Source organism: Cryptomeria japonica, chromosome 2 (assembly GCF_030272615.1).
Source record: "Cryptomeria japonica chromosome 2, Sugi_1.0, whole genome shotgun sequence".
Lineage (NCBI taxonomy): Eukaryota > Viridiplantae > Streptophyta > Pinopsida > Cupressales > Cupressaceae > Cryptomeria > Cryptomeria japonica.
Genome location: NC_081406.1, coordinates 41840607 through 41865727, shown reverse-complemented (window position 1 = coordinate 41865727; position 25121 = coordinate 41840607). Strand labels below are relative to the sequence as shown.

Below are 25121 nucleotides of genomic sequence, written 5' to 3'. Positions count from 1 at the left end.
TACAATGGCTCAACTTTCCACCTCACCTAGGGAAATGCACACAATTTTCATGACTTTTAAAACTCCGGGGAAGCTCCTTTTCCCACTTCACCGCTTTTGTTTGCACCGAAAAATCAATTCTTTTGATTTGTAATCTTAAATACATTTTAAACATTAAAATACTATTTAATATGTCTACATTACATTGTATAAGGCGCGTAAAGCTCAGTATTTAAGATGTATAAATTAACAGATGGAAAGCGAAGGAATCTGTGCACACTGAGCTGTTTATAGTTTGTGCGGCGCTATTTTTTGTAATACTATTTCTGGTTTGAAGGGTTTTCGCCGCATTAACGCAGGTTCGAGTCCCAGAGAAGCCGATCTAGTGGCTTGCATTGCCGAAATGGCAGACGGGAGGCCATCCTTGTTGGTGTTTATACTTCTAGTCGTGCTTCATCTCATTGCATTTGGCTTCGCCATAGCTGCGGAGCGCAGAAGAAGCATTGTAAGTTCTCACTCTCTGCTTTACTTACTATTTATGCAATCTCGTAGCCGTTATAGTTCTCAAGAAGATTTAGCTGTCCGATTTGTGATATGTGCCGTATATGCTCGCGTGCTTTAGTGAGCAATGGGTTTTTCAGGTTTTGCTTCTGTTTACTTTCTCCTCTCTCCCCATCATCTAATTTATATTTATCCTTATGTAGATACTTGTTTCTGCTATTAAGTTGTGACTCTTCTTTGCTTCTTTTGAAATGAGTGCACTGTTTACATGGTACTCGAGAGATTTGAGTTTAATATGGATTTCATGCTGCAAATAGACGTTCTTTCAAAAGAAATCTTTTGTTTTAATTCACTTTCTATTGTTCGTTACAAATAATCTTCCTTTTCAATTCAAATCTCTATTTTTTAGATTTTGGAATTCTTTCATTTTTTGTCGCAGGGAAGTAATTTTTCCTTGTTTTTTTTGTTATTTATTGCAGGTAAATTAACATTTTTGGTTCAGTTTTATTATCTTGAACGGGGGCATTGCTTCCATATTTTTAGCCTGGTTTTTTATATATTTGGGAACCTATCCTTTTAAGGGGTAGCCTTTAGCTTAGATACTCCCTTGAAGCGACCAGGAACTTGCACTGGGCCTCGTAAATCAGGCAGGCTGTGCACAATGTGTTGGATGGAGTATTTTTATCCACTTTCAACACTCTTTTTCATGTCTTCCGGGTTTTGTGCCAGGGGCTCCGAGTTGGAAGGTCATCCTGTAGTTTATCTTGTTCATTATTAGATATTTAATTTTAAGTGCCTTGTATTAAGATTTTTGTAAGGTATTATTTTAAGTATTTAGGAGCTGGCCACTTACCATTGGTAGCCATCAGACTAGATCGTAGATTCACTAAATTGCCAACTCCTCTGCCACCGTATTAAACTAGAGACCAGTAGTCTGAATTAGAGTTCCATAAATCTCATTCCTTCTGAAAACTACATTACAATCCAGCAAGCTAAGTTTATTCTAATTATTTTTACCTTTCAGCTCTTTGTTTTCATAGTATGTGTTTATTTATAGCTTCCCTGTCCCTTTTAGTTTCTTCTGGACTGTCCCTATTAGTTTCTTCTGGATTTTATAGAAGAGTCTTTGTTTTGTCCCTATTAGCTACTCCTTTAGTTATTTTTGAGTGGCGTGCTATAGTTTATTGTCCTTTTTAATAAACAAAATGTATCATATTAGCTGGAATATCCACATTAGCTTAACAGTAGGATCACAAGGAAATTTTCTTTCCATAAGAGCAGATAAGGAAACCACCCAGGATTGAACCCCAATAAGCAAAGAATTGACATCTTTATGGAACTATGATGGTTTGGTTTTAACTGTCAAAACTAAGTTGTGTTTAATTTCCTTAGACTGAGTCGTGAAGTCTCCTCCTGAACTATTTGCTTTTCAACTATACCTACTTGAGAAAGTCAACTGAATAATTTGCTAAATAGTTACGAGAGTTGTGTAGCTATCTTCACTCATTGAAGAAAGGCGAGTAATCAAAATAAAGCCAAATATGACCTAAAATTATTTCAAAATTTCCCGACAGGATGACATTTCCAAAGAATTTGGTTGGTTAATTAATGTTTTGTGAAAGTAGCGCCAGAAGAGTTAAAACTCCAGCTTTACGGAGTCTTGTTTAGACCAGTAAGCCTTGACAGATCTGTAGCCATCCCAAAACCTTCTGTTCAAAGGAGGCTCTTGTTTTTCAAGTTTACTGACAACATCTTTTTTATATTGTTATAAGTAACATACTCTATTTAAATCAAAGGGATGAACTTGTCATCTAACAAACAGCATTATCATTTTCCCAAACATGTTTCATAGTTTAATGTGTTGCTGTCCTAAGGAAAAAGTTCAACTGGATATGTTTTCTAATGAGGCTAGGGGCTTGGTATAAGAGATGGTGAGAAAAAATAAAAGGTGCATATTAAAATTTTGATCAAAGCTTTTTAATTCAGTGTTTATAATTTGATTGGTGACTCAAGTAACCAGAAAATCGTGTATTAAGAAAAAAATTTAAATTATGGTATGCGAATGATAAATGTGTTTTTGATGCTAATGATAGTGTGTTTTCGGATGACATAAGGGGTAGTCAGTAAAACTTTTTTGTAATTGAGTAAAAGTGATTGGTATTCATTATGAAAATATTTGCAAACCTTGCATCTGCTTTGTTGGCTTAGTACTCATAGATAATTTTTCTCTATTTCAAGTGGGTAATTAAATTTGGTGTTGGACAAATCTTATCCTTGTAGTGTTATGTAGTTGGGTTGAGAATCCATTCAGTGTTCATCAACAACAAATCCTTTCTTCTAATGTATTGTTTCAATTCCTATGACCAAACCATAAAACACTTGAAAATGGATGAATTCACAACTTCCTAATTGGCTATGATCTTATTCAATCTGTATTATCTTGCAACTCATCGCATGCACAAATATATACTTAATGCATTTCCACTACTGTACCTTGTGCAATGGAAGCTAATTGAATGTTCTTCCAACTTGAATTTAATAGCAAAATTGTCTAATATAATTGCAGAATGGATAAACTAACAAAGAGAAAACAACACAAGGGAGCCATGACACCATGTTTACTCTGCAGAAACCTGAATAGGTAGAAAACTCCAGCAAGAAAATCCACTAGATGTGCAAATTTTTAAGCTTTCATCCCATCCTCTAGTCCAATTGGAATGCCAAATCAATATGCCACATACTTATACTTGCAAATGTCTGGGGCAACCAAGTGAGAAGATGCCAAATGATCATCCATGCGCTGGCCAGCACTCTGCACAGTCCAACTAGCTGATGAAACCTCCAAGCAGTGCTCATCTCTGTCCAATATCTCTGATAATGGAAAATGAAGGATTCGAGATGTCTCAGCATTTATTTCATGCTCCCAATGCTTTAATCATATCTCTGATGTCTCTGGGAAGGTCACATGGATGTTACAAAATATTCTGAGCTTAAATATTAGAACTGCAAATGCCAAACATGAGAACTAAATGCTTCCCTGATGCTTCCTTTTCTTATACGTTCAATTGGGATGAAGCCGCTGGTTTTCAGCAGCTGACGGTTATGAAACCACACTTTTCATCTGTAGGTAATTAGGAAACCGTTCCCTTCTTGATGAAACTGCCACTTTTCAATAGGGTTTGGTTATAAAATTTCTTTCCAACTTCTGGAAACCATAACTTTTGCATATGGAACTGAAGTGGGGTGCTGTTTTTTCAAGTGTATAATTTTTTTTGAGGAATTTGAATATGTGGCAATATTCAAGTTTTAATGCCACCATACTCCAAAATACTGTTTTTGCTCTTTTTAACCAGAGAGAAGTGGTGATTCAATAAACTTTTTGGCAGAGAAAAATTCTGGTTTAGTGTTTGGTATTTGTCTTTGGCAGAGAGAATATGCACTGTTTTTGCCACACAACCGCATTTATGAGGCCAACTGTGGCCAACCTAAAACCGAGAATTGAATTATAATATCTATTTGCCAATGAAAACCAATAATTGAATTATAATTGCTATTTGCCAATGCTTGGTTTGAGATGTTCCATTCCATTCTAAACCCTCTCCAGCATTGAACTTTACGATTCTGTATTTGGGGAACATTTTTGGGATCACATACATACAAATGGTGCCATTTCATAGGAAATTTTACTAGAGAAATAAACCAAAAAAGAATATTGTGAGCCGTTTCCCATCATGCTGAACATGATTGAACTGAAGATCAAATTAATTGTACACACGTGTGTCTCTATACATGTCTTTGGGGGTTTGAAAATGGTTATAATGGTGTAACACAAGAGGATATGCTTGACTGCTGCTCACACATAAAAATTCTTTATAATCTTTATATAAAATTATAAATTAAATGGCATTGGCAGTTGGGTGTAGGATGAACCACTTTGGTGAATTTAGGAGATGTCTAGAGCTATCTAGTATGTAGCCATTTTAGCTGATTGCTGATTATGGAGAATAAAAATGTTTTACTATCGGCTGTAGTCAGATGGGCCATGGTCAGTTTTGGGATGTATGGAATACTTGGCATGGAATATTAAATAATATCTCATTGGTTGGCTGGTGGAGCTCATGTAGGAAATTCCATGCTTTTTTATTGGTTATAGAAACTACTGTAGGATGGCAATTGGCAAGCTTTAGAAAAGTCTGGAATGACAAATTTTCTAATTTTTAGTTTGGTCTGCAGTGGCATTTTTCTGAAGATGTAGGGCTATGAAAAGTTATAGGGCTATGAAAAGTTATAGTGATGACTCTTGAAATGCCCAAATTAACCAGAAAATAAGTTTATGCCAGCAATGGAGATGGTGATCTAGTTAATGAAATATATTGCATTGCATGGCTTATATTTTTTCATTTATCTGTTGTTATTCTGCTTCTATCTTATTTTTTTTCTTTTAGTTATTTTATTTTGAGGTCGGTTTTACAGTTAGATGTCATATGCATTGATAAATCCATTTTCATGGCCAATTTTGCTTTAGAAATTCAAATTAGAAAAATTTATGGAATATATTCCTAACATTTTTGTAACTATTCTTTTAAACATAGGGACATAAAGTTTCTTATCCAGATCAGCTCAATGTCACCTACTGTACGTATGACTCAGACATTGCAACTGGTTTCGGAGTGGGGGCATTTCTGTTTCTCTTCTTGGCTGAGGGTCTGATCATGGGTGTAACAAAATGTATGTGCTGTGGAGGTGCACTTACTCCAGGTGGATCTCGCGCATGGGCTATCATCTATTTCCTCTCTTCATGGTATATTGCTTTCTCTTTAGTTTTCTCAAATCTGTGACCAAATCTAAACATTTGCATTTCACTCGAAGCTTATTCCTAATTTTATGTCTTTCTTCCAGGTTCCTTCTTTTGGTTGTTATGAACTGATTGTTAGTTATGACTTAATGACATTGTTGAGATGGTAGTTCTAGAAGACTATAAATTAATATTATATCCCAATATAGCAGCATAAGGATGTGTATTACATGTTTTTGCCAGATATAAGAGAAAAATTAAGGGCATCCTCTTAGCAACAGTTGGTAGACAATATAGGTGGTTTCATGTTCCAAATTGCTGATTAAATGAGATAAACAATTTCCAATATCAAGAAATAAGTTTGCATCCTTTGTTGGGTAGCAATTTATGACAATAAATGATGACCAAGATACTTAAAAACTTTTTTTAACCTTAGGGAAGATGATTTTAGTTAAATTTGGTCCGAGTGGATCATCCTTGCTCCCTTCATGAGAAAAGACACACTGATTTGAAGAAAATATGTGAAGACCCTTTCCTTGGGAAACGTTGAGAACATATGAAAGTGATCTCCTTGAGACATAACTGATGAGATGCTGACATGCTGCTAATCCTCATCAGCCGGTCTAGCTGGGAGGTAATCCAATACAGAGAACCAAGTTCTAAATCTTGGTTGGTAACTAAGAACTTTAATGAATAGCAATAATTATCGTTTATTAAAGTTGTCTGTACTGTGATTGGAAATCATTGTAAGTTGGGATCATTTGTTATGATGCAATAATACAATAGAAGCTTGTTGTATTCTTTTCTATTTCTGGGCATTATCTTTGCAGAACTTTGGATGTTGAGAATCCATTCTCTATATGTACACTGATAGGTCCTTAGACAGTTATGATGGTCTTATTACAATTTCACTGTGGAAGTTCCAGGTAGGCAGTATATCAATCTATGATGGCTTGTGAAACATATGCTATGTAGGGTCATGAATATTTGATAAGAGCTTTGACAATTCAGTTTCAAGTGGGAAGAACTATCTCCTAGTACAGATTCAGTCTAAAACAAAGCTGCTACTGATTACCGTTAAATGACTTCAAAATCAAAATATAGCGTTGAAGATGGATTCTTTTTATCTTTAGACATTTCTTTATAAGATGTTTGCATTCTAGAAACACAACATAGGTTAGCAAGATAATTTGTCATATCCCTCCTTTAGCTGGTCGGCTAGCAAGCTTTTCAAGGTGCTTTTAAATATTTAAAATTCAAATACAATAGGTATAAATCTATTTTTGGTGAGCTGGGCAAAGTAGATTGGAATTCGGTAACGATTTTGGAATATTTTCCAAGATTGTGCTGCTGGGACGCCAACCCTAGTAGACATCAAGGCCTGGACGAAAACCCCAAACTTATCTTACTTTTTACATTTGAGAATTCATTTGTAACATAGTGTGGGATTGTACCAGCAGTTGTGCCAGCATTATGGAGGTATTTTGAGAAGCAATATCCATGAGCTGCTAGCCACAGGCTGACCCTATTGCCCAGCTGGGTGTTCTTGAAGGTCTGGAGCAGGATTGGGGGCAAAAGCAGAGGTGTACAATAGACTGGACACAAGCAAACAGTGAATAGCAGACCTGCTACCACCTATCTGCATATTGCTGCCCAAGGAACCCTCAGAAATAGCTACATTCAAGGCTCTGCTAGACCTAGTGCAGGGAGTGTCTCCAGGTAGTTACAAAGGTTTCGGACCTGATAGTTAGATCAGCCATCAGATTCTAGTTGAAATCAGGCTACAGTTATCTTGGAGCTCCATCCATAACCCAGGAGTTTGCTGCAAGGAGCTGGTTTCAGATCTTAGACGAGTCCAAACCATCCACTTGGCCAATGAAAGGAATTCTGATCTATTGGAGTGTGTTCTTGCAGACCTAACTGCTCATTCCACAAGTATTATGGCCCAGATTTGGGGTGTGAGGAATGACCTAGTGTAGTTGCTGACTGTCACTTCCAGGTGATCATTGTTCAGTTATATGTTCTTTGAATTCTAATACCTACCAGTGCTGTTCAGGTCAAACTGACCTGAATTTTTGTACTCCAAACTCTGTAACTATTTGCATTAATCAGAGGTTTTAAAGTGTTGATCAATGTTCCTCTATATATTTGCAGTGAATTTTGCTAAACCGTAGGATTCAAGCAATAAACATGTGTATTTTACAAACATGATTTCAGGGATACTAGTGGTATCAAAGCCTTTGTTTTGGTCAGCCTGTGGGTGTGTGATGCAGGAAAAGCCATGGGTGAGAGGAACAATGAAATCAATTTTTAGAAGGTTATAACTTATTAGAAATGAAAGCAAAGAGCCGACCATAGAATTTAAATTCATGAGGGAGTCTATTGCAGAGACTGTGAGTACCTTAAGGGGAATGAGTTGACAATGGAGTGCTGGGAGGTCTAATTCCTATGGTGCTGAAGGAAGTTACTCTTCCAATAATGGAATCTCAATCAATCTTCCAGCCAAGACATTTAGAGTCAGATTATTGCAAAAAGAAGGGAAGGACTCACTTGAAGAAGAGCAATAAATGTCAACAAATTCCAATGGTGAGATGGCAAGATATCATGCTTTACGTCTAGCCATTTGTCATGACATGACATTCACAGAGTATTGTGACATGAAGACAAGAAATGGATAGAGGAAGAGAAGGTATGAAGAGCAGCCTCATAGAGACATACAACAACATTTGGTAAAGGTTACAATACCTACTTTTTATGGATTGGGAAGTTGTTCAGCTAGAGTATGGTTGTAGAAATTGAGTACATACATTCTTTAAACCCCATGCTTGAAGAAGCTGTCGAGTTTGCTACCTTGCATCTCAGAGGTGTAGCCCACGAGTGGTGGTATTGTGGCATGGTGAGCCAAGGACACAACTCAATCACTACCTTAGAAGAGTTTAGCCAAAGATTGGTGGAGAGATTTGATAGGAAGGATCCAAAGATTCACTTTAGATAGCTAGCACAATTAAAGCAAGAGGGCCTAGTGGAGCATTATGTGGTAGAATTTCATAGGCTTTTAGTGATTGTTCTAGATGTGATGGAGAGGATGCCCATAGTTCTTTTTGTAGAGTGCCTATTCATACTACTCAGGTGTTTGGTAAGGGCGTTTGATTTGAATTGCTTGTAGGAGCCATTAGAAGAGCCATACATTTGAATGATTCAATGACGAAAAAAAATTCTACTCCAAGGATGCACCACTTATTCTAAGCTTGAAATTGTTTAAGGGCAAGCAATTTGGAGAAGGGAGGATTGTCATATTCCTCCTTTAGCTGGTCAGCCAACAAGTTTTTCAAGGGGATTTTAAGCACCAATTTCAAAACTTCATCGTCGGATTTCAGCAACATTTTTTTGGAGGAAGATAGTAACAGATTGTAGAATGAATGGAATTTCAGTGATGCTTTTTGGATTTTAGGGACTCATTGCCCTCGATCGGTATTTGGATATGTTTAAACAAGAATTAGATTTTAGATATAAATATCTAACATTAGATTCTAAACACCAATATGTTTAAACAAGAATTATAATATATTAAAAATAGATTCTCAGCACCGATTCTAAAATTAGATCCTAAAGTTGCCCTATATATTAAAATTAGATTTTTAATTATAAATTTATAATATATTTATTATTTAATTTATTTATACATGAATAATAGTTAAATTAAAATTTTTAACATATTTTTATTATAATGTTTTTGAATTTCTTATAATATATTTATTATTTATATATAAATAATATCTACATTAAAATTTTAAACATATTTTTATTATAATGTTTTTGAATTTATTAATATATTCAAGTTTAATATAATATTAATTTATTTTTATGGATTTAGAATTTTTTTTGCCGTGCCTGCGAATCTGTACCTGTACCCAAATCGATAATGTAGATAAAAATGGATAAAAGTTAAAATAAAGTAAAATTTTGAATTTTTGTCATCTCATTTTGGATTGTAGTGCTTCCATAATACAGATATATATCTATTTTTGTGAGTTGAGCAAAGTAGATTGGAATTTGATAATGATTTTGGAATATTTTTTAAGATTGTGCCTACTGGGATGCCAACCTTATAGACATTAAGGTCTGGATGAAAAACCTGTCCCATTCAATTTGCATTTTTTTATATCTGAGAATTCATTTATGACAGAGTGTGGGATTGTACTAGGAGTTGCGCCACCATTTTTGAGGTGAGAAGCAATCACCAAGAGCTGTTGGCTGCAGGCTAACCCTACTGCCCAGTTGGGTGTTCTTTAAGGTATGAAGCATGATTGGGGGGCAGAAGTAGAGGTGTACAACAGAATGGAAACCAACAAACATCGAACAATAGACTGCCGCCTCCTATCTGCATATTTCTACCCGAAGAACCCTCAAAAATAGCTACATTCAAGGTTGCTAGACCTAGTAAAGGAGTGTTTCTAAGCTGTTACAAAGTTTCAGACTTGAGAAATAGATTAGCCATCAAAATCTAGTGCAAATCAGGCTATAGTTATCTTGGAGCTCCATCCATCACTCAAGAGTTTGCTGCAAGGAGCTGGTTTTAGAGCTTAGGTGTGAGGAATGACCTCGGGCAGTTACTGACTATCACTTCCAGGCTATGTTACCCCGAGTTTCCAAGATGGGGGGAATGGGGAAACAGGCTTCTGGGACGGATTTTTTTTTGGCCCTCTTTGGGGATGGAGGGGGCATATATAAAAAATAGGGAAAATTTAAAATATATAGAGAAATTTTAAATATTCATATGATAACCTGTGTCACTGCGTTTGTTGAATTTTCGGCTTCAGGTTTGAAATTCGGCGAACTCATAAAAAATGTATCAAATTCACAAAAATTCATCTGAAATTTGCAAGATAACAAGTAGGGGCTTTTTCCGTTGTCGTTGGGAGCTACAAAGTCCACGTAAGGGTTGTAGGTTGACACCATGCCACGAAAGGGCCGCAGGTCGATGCGATTCTGTAGAAGGGTTTGTGGACGCGGCATCGGGAGATAGGATATAAATCTTAAAATTAAAAAGACTTTATAAAGTTGGCGATTCAAATATAAAAGTTGTTGCCCCCTGATATAAATGTTAACTAACATTAAAAAATTAAAGCAAAACTTAGCAGCGATCAACATTTAATATATTAACATTAACTATAAAAATTGTCGGATTTAATATTTAATATATTAAAAAAAATATTTTAGTATATTTAGTTTAAATTTTTAATTATTAATTTATTTATATATAAAATTTGACAAATATAAACTAAAATATATAAATTAAATTAAACAAATTTAATATTGTTTATTTTGAGATTTTTTAAATGTATTATTTTTTTCTAAAAAATCAAATTTATAAAAGCAAATTTAATGGCAAATTTTGTTTTGATTTTTTTCCTCTTGCCAAATTTCATCCGAATTTTATTGCTGGCGAATTCGAACTGGAACTGGAACGCGGTGATTTAAATGATAACATTGATAAATCATATGTTGAGGAATCTGATTGCATGTTAGGGAAGTGCCCAAGTTGGAAGATTCTATGATGATTTATGAAAATGCTTGACATGCGAACAGATTGCGTGCATGCAAGTGCTGTGCATATCCTGGGATTTCTTACAGACTCACATGAGTGCCACTTGAACCTAGGTGTCCATTTTGGGCTCCTTTCTTTGTGTATTGTAAAAGCATAAAAAGAGTTGTTATTGTATGTTGTTCATGTTGTAGTTTCTAGTTTTGGAGGTGAAGTGTTATGTTGCCAAGTATAATCCAGATTGTGGGTCCTCTTGTTGAAGAAGGTAATAGGGTTGTATTGTACTCACTATTTTCTGTGCTTTTGGAGTGTGGGGATTTTCTTTCGAAATGGTTTTCCCCACTATATTATGTTCATTGGTATAATCTTTATGCATGTTTATTATTACTATTTGAATGTGTTTCTATTTTTGTAATCGTTTAAGATTTGTAATTTTTTTTTTTGCATAATCTCCCCGCCTAGATTTATGTTAGGAAGTGTTTTTTGCACCTTTGCTTCCTTTCATTTGGTAATAGAGTTTGGCCAGTTTTGGTTCCATTGTTGGGTATTCGGTTTTTGTACGAATCTTAGTTTGAGTGGGAGCTTATGCAGAGCATTTTCAAAATCTTGTTGTAGGAAGAAGATGGCAAGCGTTTGGAAAAATCGGGATGGAGAAGTTTAACGACAAAAACTGTTGTGACGTTTTCACGCATCGCCCTTTTGCACCTTTGCTTCCTTTCATTTGGTAATAGAGTTTGGCCAGTTTTGGTTCCATTGTTGGGTATTCGGTTTTTGTACGAATCTTAGTTTGAGTGGGAGCTTATGCAGAGCATTTTCAAAATCTTGTTGTAGGAAGAAGATGGCAAGCGTTTGGAAAAATCGGGATGGAGAAGTTTAATGACAAAAACTATTGTGACGTTTTCACACATCGCCCCTTTGCAAATGGGGACACCCACTTTTTTTCTACTTCTAGGTTAGTTTTTGAGTCTTTTAGCTATTAGCCTTGCATTTGAAGAAGTGTAGTATCTCAGGTGGCCAAGATGTAATCAGGATGAGTCTCTCTCTTGGGATGAAGTCAAGCACAACACTTCCTTTGCCCTCCAAGATGTCGACCTGCCTCTCTCAGCATTCACAGTGGGTGCTTAAGCCCGATGACTTCCCATCCATCTCCCCTTTTCATTCCACCTCACCTTCTCTCATTCTTCATCCATCCTACATTTCATACTTGCCTCTCCTCCATCTTCTACCCCTTCCTTCATATCACCTCTTCCATTTCCCTTTCCTACCCTTCTCTACCTCCACTTATCATTTTCATCTCACCTATGTCCACCATCTCTTCACCTCCCACTTACCTCAACCTCCTACCCACTTACCTATTCCCTATTCACCCTACCTTCATCTCACCCCACTTCATATATATCTTCCACTTCATAATACCTATCTTATACCTACCACTCTCTACCTTCTTATTCTCCATCTACATCCACCCTATCTCCTAACCCTATCCTATCCTAATTGACCTTTCTTGCTGCCCTTCATAACCTGATCTTATCCTAACCCACAACTTGTTCCCTTTATTCCCCTTAGCATACGCCTCATAACCCTCCTTGCTAACCTATCATAACCTTAACATACCTCCATCCTAGCCTACCCATCCTATCTTATCATCAAACTCTTAACTATCCCTATCCTACCCCCCTACACCCTACACCCAACCTCTTATTATTATATTAACCCCCTGTAACCCTGTAGCTTCTAACCTACACCTCTCATCCCAACTTTACCTCGTAGCACCCCTTTCTTATATTTCCCCTATCCTTTCCTTCATACCCCCGTGACTTACCCTTATAACTCCCTCCTTGCCATGGTATCACCTCTCATCCCACCCCTTTCAAACCTCTTTACCTTCAGCTCTTCATCCGACCTACTACGTAGCATACTTGGGCCCCACCATAAACTTTTACATGGAGAATTGAAAAGTTTTTTTTAAGAACTCTCTTTGCTGGGACCCACCAAACTTTTAGCCTGGAGATTTAAAATATTTTCAATTGCCTTTGATCCCTTCCTCATCACCATAGCATTCTGGCCCCACCAACTTTAGAATAGGGAGCAAAAATGTTTTCTAAGGCATTAATAATGCCACTTCAACATAGAGGCTGAATTAGCATCAGCACTTCTTTTGGGTTAGGAAGTATGAACTTAGCCTTGCGAATTTGAGATTGAGCGATTTATCTTTGATCACCTTTAAAAATCGAAAAATAAAAAAATTGACTAAGGCATGAGAAAAGGTTGAGGCGTCCTTGAACGAGACCTCCGTCCTTTGAACATGAGCCCCGTCCTTTGAATGAGACCTCCATCCTTGGAACGAGACCTCCCTCCTTTGAACACGAGCCTTGTCCTTTGAATGAGACCTCCGTCCTTTGAACATGAGCCCCGTCCTTTGAACGACAACCTTGTCCTTTGAACTAAGCAATCAGTCCAATACAAGACGTTCCAATCTAGAAGGCTACACATGTGAGGCTAGAACATGAGATGTGATTATCGAGAACTCCGTCCTTTGACCAAGAGGTCTGTCCTTTGACTTTGATCATCTATTACTAATCGATTCTCATGAACAAGTTCAAGTTCGAATAGGGGTGGGTTCAAGGTGCTATTGTTTTGATCAACACAATGTAAGCCATTCAATGAACGTAGCAAATGAAGAACAAGAGACACGCGCAATGCATAGACAAATCAATAATGCTACCTCAAGATTTAGACTCTCCACGATGCAACTCATTCAATACAAGTTGTAAGCACGATGAAGGATCCAAGTCGTGGATGAAAGGCGTCTATCAAAGAGTGACACACTAAATGCAAGTAATTCAAATTGATGCCTCATCATCTTACAATTCGACTCTGATCATTTACTCAAGGTGGCCGGTTCAATCACTATTGAAGATCAAAGATTTAATTCTAAGATGAACGATTTGGATGCAAAGCCCGATATTGCTTGATCAAGTGGTATTAAATGGAGTGTGCTGCATTTGTTAACTCAATAAACTTGAAGCCATGCATAAAAAATGTCATTGGGTCATGGCTAATAAGGAGATCCATCTTATGCGATATGAATGAGATAAGCAATGATACCAGTGCAATTAATTAAATGAAGGTGGCTGAGCGATGTGTGATGGGGTAATAATTTCCTTCGGCAGGTATAAGGCTAAAATTGATCATTTCATTCGATCAATTTCAAATCGATATTGCCTTCATAAGTGCGATTCAACTCTCTGTCAGGATATCAGCAAATTACTTATTGGAGCGATTTGACTATGGTAAAGTGATCTTCGCAGTGGCATTGGTTTTTGTTTGACTGACAGCGATTCATATTGCAAGCACATATTCAGGTCATTACAATGCGATTTTAGGGACTGTGTGAGGCAATTCTAACTCGTCTTTGTTTTCAGTGATATTGAGATCACTCTTTGACAGCGAATATATTTCCAAACACAGCGATTGCATCTAGAGATTTTGGTTTCAAACTTCTGATCAGCGATTCTCCATTTGAAAGGCAAAAAAGCAAGGTGGCAACTTTGATGGTTGTTGCAGTGAATAAGGTTTATTGACAGCAAATAAACTCCTGGGATCTGCGATACAGATTTCAGTCCTATATTGTCATACTTGCCATTGAACATCATAGCAAATCACCTTGTGGAAGAATCGTTTAAGGCGCACTAATATAGACGAATGTATTGATGCCAATATCACATTTACATCAGGTCGACAAGAGTTCAGCGATTGATCAGTGATACATTTGTTCAGGCGATGTTAGACCAGAGATTAGAAAATTGCTACAAACTCGCCAAACTCGCCGAGTCCGAGCCCGAGACATGCTCGCCGAGTCTCTGGAGCTCGAACTCGGGCTCGGCCGAGTTTGGTGAGCAAACTCGCCAGACTCGCCGAGTTGGTGAGTTTGGCATAAACTCGCCAAACTCGGCAAGTCCAGTGCTTGAAACTCGGCTACTAGCTGGGTTAAGTAAAATGACAAAAACAAAACATTTTAAAAAGTTTTTTAAAATGAATGGTCTCGTCTTTGTTCACTACAACCTTCGCCTGAGAATGAGAAAAATTAGGGTTACAACATGTCAGCCAATAGAAAAATAACACCTGATGCCTTTATTAAATAATAAGTTTTTTTTGCCTCGCGGGGTGCTGCCCCTAAACCCCCGTCGAAAAATATGGGGGGAAACTGTGTCGATAGAAGTAGGGAAAATTTAACCTCCGAGTCTGACATTGATTGGATCGACCAGGTAGATATAGAGGTTGAGACTGTAGCCATGGCAGAGGAGGAGCGGAGAGCACGAGCACAGACAGGATATTCAGAGGCAGATAGTGACACGGATGTTCCTGATGTTGGTGAGCATGGCATGGTGTCACAGGGAGCGGCTATGGCTGTCGAATCATCCAGGATCTACCTTAGATGCCTTCGCAGGGGGTCAGGGCCGGAGGGTGCAGCCGTGCAGGCTCCTTTGAGCCATAGGCTTGTAGTTGTATTTACCTTTGGTATTTGTATGAAACATTTGATGATGATCATATGATGACATGGATTTGTTATTCCATGAGTTTTGTAATATTGTATACATTTGACAATATTTATATATCTATGCTTGTTATTTCCTTCAGCTACAATTTGCGTTTATGCTTATGTGATTGATGTATACTTGTGTATGTAATCAAATGAGCCGAGTTTGATGATGTTAATGTGTCTTTAAGGTGTATTCAATAAAGGGTGCTTGAAACAAGTTTTAAATCTTTAAAAATCTCTAAATTTCTTGAGTTTTTCACTTACCCGAGTCTAGTCGAGTTTGAAGCTGAGTCTGACTCCGAGTCCAATTCGGCCTTGCCGAGTCCGAGCCGAGTCCGAGTCCCGTTTCTTTGTGTTAGACTGGATCAACAGATCATTAGATTTGAGTTTCAGTTTGTAATAAAACAAATCGCAGAGCAGAGGGTGAAGCTTATTTGGTGATTTCATTATAAAATCAGAATATGTTCAATGCCGTTCCATCGTCTTGTTTAATCGTTCTGTTTTGTATAATGTTGATTGAGGGCGTTTTTCTTTTACATTGTTAGAGAGGCTATGGGTATGGTCTTGATGAAAGCCATGGACGAAGAGATGGCATCTTTGAAGAAGAATAATAGACGGGATTTGGTACCTGTGCCTGAAGAACATAAGCCCATGGGATGCAAACGGGTGTTCAAGAAAAAATATGGTCCTAATGGTAGTGTTGAGAAGCATAAGGCACAATTGGTCGCAAAGGGGTATTCCTAGGTTGAGGGAATAGATTATGGTGAGATTTTCTCTCCCATTGCAAAGGTGACATCCTTTTGGTTCCTGTTATCACTTGCTACAACTCATGGGTGAGAAATCAAGCAAATGGATGTGAAGACAACATTTCTTCATGGTGATTTGGAGGAAGAAATATATATGTCATTGCTAGAGCATTTTGTGGTGAAAGGTAAAGAAAATATTTTGTATGGTCTAAAACAATCTTCTAGGATGTGGTACCAAATGTTTGATACATTTGTGTTGAGTTTTGGATTTCAAAGGTCTAAATCTGATCATTGTGTTTACTAATAATGGTCGCATTGTCCTTATTGCATTATATGTGGATGATATGTTAGTGCTTGGGAATGGATATTTGTTTTTTGATGTGATGTCTTAGTTGTGAGCATAGTTCAAAATGAAAAATTTAGGTGCTACTAGGTACATTTCGGGAATGGAGATCATAAAAGAGATCTAATAGAAAGTTTTGGTTAAGCCAAAATAAGTATGTGAAATTTGTATTGGAGAGATTCAACATGACAACTTGTGGATCCATGATAGTTCCTGCTGTACTAGGAACAAAGTTATTTGTGAAGGATTGTCCAAAATCTCTTACTGAGGTGGATGACATGGCCTATGTACCATATGTGAGTGTTGTTGGCAATCTTATGTATGCTATGGTCTGCACTAGACCAAACATTGGCCAAGCAATGTGGGTCCTAAATCAATATATGACTAACCTTGGATGGGAGCATTGGGATGTAGTTAAGAGAATGTTCAGATATTCGAGGGGTACTTTTGAATGTTCTTTATGTTTCCATGGTTATCCTACTAGACGCCCTCGACGTTCTGTGGGTATTCATGGATATGTGGATTCAGATTGGGTAGGTGACATTGATAGCAAAAGATCCACCAATGGTTATGTTCTTACTATGCTTGGTGGTGCTATTAGTTGGATAAGCGACACGCTGTAGTTGCTTTGTCCATAATAGAAGCAGAGTATATGGTAGTTGCTCATGCTTGTAAGGAAGTCATTTGGCCTAGACGGTTGTGTTTAGATATTGGGTTTGATGCAAGATTGATTACTATTTGTTGTGACAATTAGAGTGCCATTTGCTTAGCAAAGAATCCGACTTTCCATGCTAGAACAAAGAACATAGATGTTCAGTTTCATTTTGTTTGAGATATGGTAGAGGATTGGAAGGTTAAAATTGGAGAAGATTGACACTTTGATAAATGTTGTAGATGCATTGACAAAACTCGTGAGCATAGAGAAGTTCAGATGGTCTTCCAATTCTATGGGCCTCTAAGCCCCTTGCAGTTGATATATAGGTTCTTGAAAGGTCTTTGACAAGTGGGAGAATGTTCAAATAAAATTGTCTCAACCATTGCAAGTCCTAACATTGGTATTGGGACTTATTTATTTAATAATTGGTTTATTTTTATTAGCCTCCTTGACAAGTTTGTTTGCACATGGTATTTCGTCATCTACTTAGAGGATCTTGGACTTTTGTAAGGTAGGTGACAAGTGTCATGTAATGACAATATTCTATGACACACCTATTGATGACAACCTATGAACAATATTCTATGACAACTAGCTATTCTTGGAGGTAGGTGCCCATGCATGCTTGGTTGTTGCATGTGTAAGGGTGCATGCATGTTGAGGAATCTGATTGCATGTAAGGGAGGTGCCCAAGGTGGAAGATTCTATGACGGTTTATGATAGTGCTTCACATGTGGACAGGTTGCATGCATGCAAGTGCTGTACATGTCTTGGGATTTCTTATAGGCTTACATGAGTGCTACTTGGACTTAGGCATCCATTTTGGGCTACTTTTTCTATGCATTGTAAAAGCATAAAAAGAGTTGTTATTCTATGTCATTCGTGTTGTAGTTTCTAGTTTTTCTGCAGGTGAAGTGTTATGCTACCGGAATGAATCCAGATTGTTGATTGATATGAACTCTTGTTGAAGAAGCTATTGTACTGGGGTTGTATTGTACTCCTGTTTTTAGTAATACAAAGTACTGTGGTTTTGGTCTGTGGGGTTTTTCTCCCGAAAGGGTTTTCCCCACATATATTGTGTGTTCATTGGTATAATCTTTATGCACATTTATCATCTCTATTTGAATGTGTTTCTATTTCTGTAATATTTAAAGATTTGTAAGAAAATTTGCATGATCTCCCCACTAGATTAGTTTAAGGGAGCGTTTTCTGCACCATTGCTTACACATCAAGTTTGATTATAATGTTGATTTTTATTTATAGTTTAACTGTATGAGCTCCTTTTGTTTTAGCCAATTACTTCGATACTTTTTGTATTGGGCACCTGAATAAATTGTTCCTTTTTGTTCTCATTCTCCAAGTCAACAATTTGTTTATCCTTTTTACTAAACTATGCTCTCAGCTGCACAAGCTGCCCCTACTGCCCTCTCCTTCCTTGCCACCCCTGCATCTTTAAGTTGCAGTTTCTTCAATTCCATTTTGAAATAATCCCCGTCTTCTTTCAATGTATCTTATTGAGTGTGGGTTTGGAAGCTGAATGTTTTAGGCAAGCTCTATCCTTAAAATGAAATCTCCTCTCCTGAAAACCCAACATCTTGGGTTAACTTGGATTGGGCCTTCTTACATTTAATATCTGTAGTCATTCATCTACCAGTTTATGTGCAGTGTCACAATCAAACTGCATTTGTCAGTGCAGGATCTGGCTCCATAAAGCTTAGTATCATTGTTATTTATTAATGTCTAGCTGCCCCCCACATCTATAGTGTCATGGAAATTTATAAAATCCACATATGGCTCAGAGAGTACTTTCAAGAGTTAATCTGTGGCAGCAATTGATCTATCAACATCTTTATAACCATTCAATAACTTCAATGAATTGCTTCTTAATTAATCTCTAGCATTACCTTTCTCTAGTGGTTCTCCTTATTGCCTGACTTATGGCTGAAAGTGGCCAGTGACTTCTTGCAATGGGGGTTTTGCTGACTCTTCACCTGCATAAAAACTTTCTCAACCTGTGACGTTGGGTTTTACATATCAATGGTTGGTTGCAATTTCTTACTGTAATTCTATTCAATGTGTTTTTCAGCAAAATTTTTCTAAGCTTTGCTAGACTTTTTCTCAAAATTAGAGGTTGCTTGCATACGCTTCCTCAGACTGCTTCCTTATTCTGAGATTTATTGGCTACTTTCTTTTACTAACATTTTTTTTTGTACACTAAAAAGCCCCTTGATTTATATGATCATGAGCTTTGCCAATTGTTGCATCAAATTTGCATGTCTACTTTTACCCTGATTACTTTTTCCCTTATCATTGTTAGTCAGCTCTGGTTTTACTGACTTACAATTAGTGATGGTTCAACTTTTCCTTGCTTGTCATATTGTTTAAGTTCGTGGGCAAAGATTTCTACTTTCTCAATTTATTCAGTAACAATGTTAGTTTTCTTTGCATATTGATCTCAGTATTAGCAACTTCTGTTTGATCTCCATTAGCAACAATGCTATCAAAAATGTGCACCTCATTTTGGATGTTGTCTGTCATATTCTCTTGTCAAATACTCAACATAACATTTTCCCCATCAAATTTTCTGGAGAATTTGGTAGCCATCAGTCTGGAGCCTTGATGACAGACTTGTTCACTGGGCTGCGAAGACTGCTAGACATGCAAGGAGTAAGGGTAATGCTTATATTTAATTTCACTGGTTTTCTGCACAGCATTTTTTGGTAGATATTAGACATGCTTACCTCATCCTTGATCATTCATACTGCTTGGGGACTTCCATTGGGCCTAGGTTGAAGGACTTGCAGTAGCTTTTGCATGATTTTCTTGTTTCATGTCATTAAACTCCTTTGGACTGACCAACTTTGATGTCCTTATCATGTGGGCCTTGAACTTCACTTTCTCGATCATCTTTAAATAAGCATTACCTTTCTCCAGCATTACCTTTCTCTAGTGGTTCTCCTTGTCGCCCAACTTAAGGCTAAAAGTAGGCAGTGGCTTCTTGTAATAGGGGTTTAGGTGACTCATCTGCATCAATACCTTCTCAAATTGTGATGTTGTGTTTTAAATATCAATGGTTGGTTGCAATTGCTTACTGTAATACTAATCAATGTGTTTTTCAGCAAAACTATTCTGAACTTTGCTATACATTTCCTCAAAATTAGATGTTGTTTGCATAACTTCTTCAGACTGTGCTTCCTTCTTCTAAGATTTCTTGGCTAGTTTTTTTCACCAATATCTTTTTTGGTACACAAAAAAGCCCCTTAATTTATATCATCATTAGCTTTGCCAATTTGTTGCATCAAATTGGTACCTCTACTTTTACCCTGATTACTTTTTCCTTTGTCATTATAAGTCAGCTCTGGTTTTACTGACTTAAACAATCAGTGATGGTTCAGCCTTTCTTTGCTCATCATATTTGTAAAGTTTGTGGGCAAATATATCTACATTCAAAATTTATTCAGCAACAATTTTAGTTTCCTTTGTGTATTGATCTCAGTATTAGCAACTTCTGTTTGATCTCCATTAGCAATCACGCTATCAAAAATCTGCATGTCATTGTGGATGTTGTTTGTCATATTCTCTTGTCAAATACTCAACACAACATTTTCCCTACCAAATTTTCCTGAGGACTTGGTAGCCATCTCTCTGGAGTGTTGATGACAGACTTGTTTATTGGGATCACTTTGAACACTGCTAGACATGTGAAGAGTAAGGGTAATGCTTATATTTAATTTCACTGGTTTTCTAAATAGCATTTTTCGGTAGACATTAGATATGCTTACCTCATCCTTGATCACTTGTACTGCTTTGGGACTCCCATTGGGCCTAGGTTGAAGGATTTGCAGTAGCTCTTTATGATTTTCTTGTTTCTTGTCATTAGACTCCTTTGGATTGACCACTTTGATGTCCTCATTATGTGGGCCTTGAACTTCTCTTTCTCAATCATCTATAACTAAGCTAAAGATCTGTGTATTGGGAGTATGTCTATCATAAAAGGCTGTAAGATCTGGCTAGAATCATTAGCAAGTCTAATTTCTTCAAAGAATGTCCCATCTTTTTCTCAATCCAGGGATCCTGTTCTTCCTTTTCCTGGTCTTTGGCAAGTGCCATGTAGTTTTTGTTTTGCAATTTCTGTACCTTTCCTCTTCAATGACCTGTATATGTATCAGTTTCACTTGCTTTTTCTTGGACATCATTACATTGAAATCTCAATTGAGATCATATGGCTTTCATGAAAGGTCAAAAGCAGATTATAATATTTGGAAGGTACTTGCAAATGTTCAAATCATAGCCCCACCATCTCAGGGTTGGGCAGCAACTACTCCAAGCCATATGAGTTGCCTCATCTGTCTTGTATTCTATGCCTGGGCCAGTGAACAAATTTTTACATAACATAAATAAGCAGTAACAAATCATGAATTAGTATGTGAACTCACTGTTGTTCTAAAAATTACTAATTGCTGATGTGTTGGGCAATAATGGTGGTGCAACTGTATGCAGGTGGTCAGGTACCATGTAAAGTCTTCAACAGCGCCAGATGTGTGTATCCTTCAACTTTGCAATATTAGGAAGGCCAATCACCTGAGAGAACTAGGCTATGTTATCCCAAAAGGAGGGGAGAATCTACCAGATTTGCCTGGCATAGGATTTCAAGATCCTCTACACCTGTCATTCTATTAGTTGGGAAAGAAATTAGTATCACATTAGTCATCTTCTGCCGCAAATTGAACCATTGTTTGTTGCAGATCAAACAGCTCTCATAACCTTGGTAACCACAACAGTTTGATAATGTCTTCAGAATTCATTGACAAAACACAACCTTGACATGAGTGTTTGCCATATGCCCTGTGTCTGGGTGATAATAATCTGCAATTAAAGGGAATTCCATAAGTTTCAATAAGTGTGGCCTGTGGCAAGCCACTGCATTTTTGACTTGGCAGCTTGTTCCTCATATTGTAGTGTTTGCATTTAACACATATTTCTTAAGAAACTAGTTATCCTGAGTTTGTTCTGTGATTTGCAGGTTAACGTTCCTCATTGCGGAGGCATGTCTTATAGCTGGTGCAGTGAGAAATGCCTACCACACAAAGTACAGGAATATGATATATGCTGACAAACTTTCTTGTGAAACTTTGAGAAAAGGGGTATTTGCAACTGGGTCAGCTTTCATAATTGTTACCATGGCTCTTAGTTTGATGTATTACACAAAATTTGCCAAAGCTAGAGATGGTGTGCGTAAGCCAATTCGTGGCCAATCCAATGTTGGAATGACAAGCTTATAAGCAAAACTACAGATATAATTCAAATTGATCATCCTATTATGGACACGGAGGTTTCTCAATGTATGAAAGCTGCAGTGTGCTCTCTATGATGAAGTGCATATAGCTTAGGGGAGGAATCAATCCTGCTGCAATGCTGCCATATAGGTATATATATCTTGCAAATTAGTAATACGGACGTGCTTAAGATTTGTATCTCAAAGAACTTGCTTTAAAACCTTATCTTGACTTTGGGTTTCATGTATTTTGCTGTCCTTAATTGGCAAATTTGATTGGTGATATTGATATGTTAAACTGATCAGTAGTTTTACGGACTCTCATCTCCATTGCAGATCAAATGTGAAGGTCACAATTGTTTGCTTTCCTTGATTCTTATTTTGACATGATCTTTATTGCTTTTTGTGACGCACAAACTATTCTAACATTACACAGACTTCTGGATTAATTACAATAACAAGTAAACTAGAGAGTCCATGTTTTGGGACAACATTTTCTGGTCCATCATCAGGATGAATGTAATATTACATTTAAGGGATCCCTATATAGATAACTTTAATTAGAGCATGAGAAGATTTATGACCCAATAATTAAATGCTTTACCACATTAATAAACAATTATCAGTGTAACATAAATTATTTTCACTCATTTAAGTGAACAATTGTTTTCCATGAATTAATCAGTTTTAGGCTGTTCTTGCCGAGATCATTAGGGTACTTCCAATCTGCATACCTTCTCGTCGTTTCATAAAATGTTCTTCCTTTTACAAGATTTTTTGCTTTTTCCTTTATGATGACAATGTAAAGTTGTGTATTAATGGTTTTTGAGAGCTAAGCTCTTTATGCAGTCATTTTCATCTGAGCAATGTGGTATTCTAGTGGCGTTGATGTCTTATCTCAGCTTGAAATTTTCAAATCCTATTTAGATATTTTGTCCATATTTTGCAGTCACTAATGCAAGGTTGCAACTCCTTGACACCTCAAACGAAAATTGCATTTTGATGGCCAAATGAATAGTTCACCGATATCTACTGATAATATCCGTATCATATTCAGAACAATCTCTATATCTTGTGGGAGTAATGGGACAGAATTAGAAATATAAAATGCATCTGTAAAACTCTGTGTTTTCAATCATCTTTTTGATCAGTTTATACTTTTTAGTAAAATTAGTCTGAATGGCATATTCTTCAGGGCATTTTTCTATAAGCATTGTAAAACAAGCAATAATTGTAAAATACACACCTCACCACTTCCTTTTTTAGAAGACCCCCCCCCCCCTAAAGAGCACATGCTTTTAGGGCATATTTGAATAAGTTGATTAAGCTTTTTTCAAAGAATGCGATCAATCGTTCTAATGCATATATTGTTGAAGTGTACCATGATCTCCGATCTGCAGGCAGGCATATAACATTTTCCTCTGTTCTGGGTGTATATGTTTTTCAATAAGACCATGAATTAGTGAGTATGTCTTTTGTTGTCATTTAGATCAATTTGGGGTGTAAGATTTTTGAAATGCATCATTCAGTTAAACAATTTGACGTATCTTTGTATCGTTAGATTTTTTCTTGCATCATTAGAGTTTGTATAATATTAGAGTCTTTGTATCATTGGGGTGTCCTTGTATCATTAGAGTTTTTCTTGCAATTGATTCATCCACGTACTTAGTCTCTTCACCGGTGGAATTGATATCCTCATACTTTTCTATCATTGTGTTACTTCTTGGTCTAATTCCGTCACATGTCTGAAATGTCTTACAAGGAGGAAATTTGAGATGGTAGCGCGTATTGTTACAGATGAAATCTATAATTTTTTTGGATAAAATTCAAATATTTAAACGATGCAAAAGTGAAGATAGTCAAGGATTTTTGATCCTTATAAGCATTAGCTCTATATGTAATCAATGCAGAATTGAAGATGCTCCACGATTTTTGGGCTTTCTGAGCATTAGCCATTAGTTGAACAATGTTTATTTTGTTTATTAAACTCACAATATTGGTGAATTAATTTTAAATTCTAATACCTTAAAAGTATTTTTAATTGCATATTCAAAATGTCAAAAAATTACATCAGATGGCAAAAACTACTTTGTGAAGGCCTCACTGGGCTGATGTGCTCGTGGGCTTCGTGGGCTTCATGTCCTTGCTGGACTGCCATGCTCACGTCTGGACCTCCATAAAAAAATGTCAAAATAAAGTTGTTACACTTTGATCTTCCACCATCTCTTTCAGGAATTTCCTTTCTGGACCTCAATAAAAAAATGTAAGTTGTTACACTTTGATCTTCCACCATTTCTTTCGGGAATTTCCTTTTTGGATCGGTTAACAAGAACACGTAGTTGGCCTCCACTTAGTGTCCCTGAATGTTAGCATAGTCTAGCTGACTAATAAGTACTTGAAATCATATCAATTGTCATAAAAGCTTGAAGGGCTGTGATGGTTTTGAAGTAAGAGTGTTTGCAAGGTTTTACCATGCTGAGGAGGCATGAATGAGCGATAACTGGAAGATCGCTTAACAGGTTGTTTGTGACATTTTCAATACTATTCGATGAAGTAGTTACAAAAGCCTACTTGGTATGCTATTTTTGTGGCATGCCTCGAGGCTAGGAAACTGGCCATTTTATGTGTTCTGCAACGCTTATATTTTTCAGCCTGTTCAGAAAATAGAGTTATTAGTACTTGCCCTAGGCAATACTATTGTATTCATTGAAGGTGCTTTATTCAATTAGTATGCACTTT

General features: G+C 36.9%; 1 protein-coding gene across 1 annotated transcript; it reads left to right on the top strand.

The window, feature by feature from the left end:
* Positions 1 to 200: 200 nt before the first annotated feature.
* On the top strand, positions 201 to 22750 carry LOC131075019 (uncharacterized). Its single transcript, XM_058011788.2, has 3 exons — positions 201 to 484; positions 5073 to 5281; positions 22131 to 22750. The coding sequence occupies exons 1-3, from the start codon at positions 383 to 385 to the stop codon at positions 22387 to 22389; spliced, it is 570 nt and encodes a 189-aa protein (XP_057867771.1). The 5' UTR covers positions 201 to 382; the 3' UTR covers positions 22390 to 22750.
* The last annotated feature ends 2371 nt before the right edge of the window (positions 22751 to 25121 follow it).

Bases quoted from the DNA above. Each gene is read 5' to 3' on its own strand.
- LOC131075019 (XM_058011788.2), top strand. From the start codon at position 383: ATGGCAGACGGGAGGCCATCCTTGTTGGTGTTTATACTTCTAGTCGTG. The intron at 485-5,072 runs GTAAGTTCTCAC...TTTTAAACATAG, and splicing joins CGGAGCGCAGAAGAAGCATT to GGACATAAAGTTTCTTATCC. The intron at 5,282-22,130 runs GTATATTGCTTT...TGTGATTTGCAG, and splicing joins ATCTATTTCCTCTCTTCATG to GTTAACGTTCCTCATTGCGG.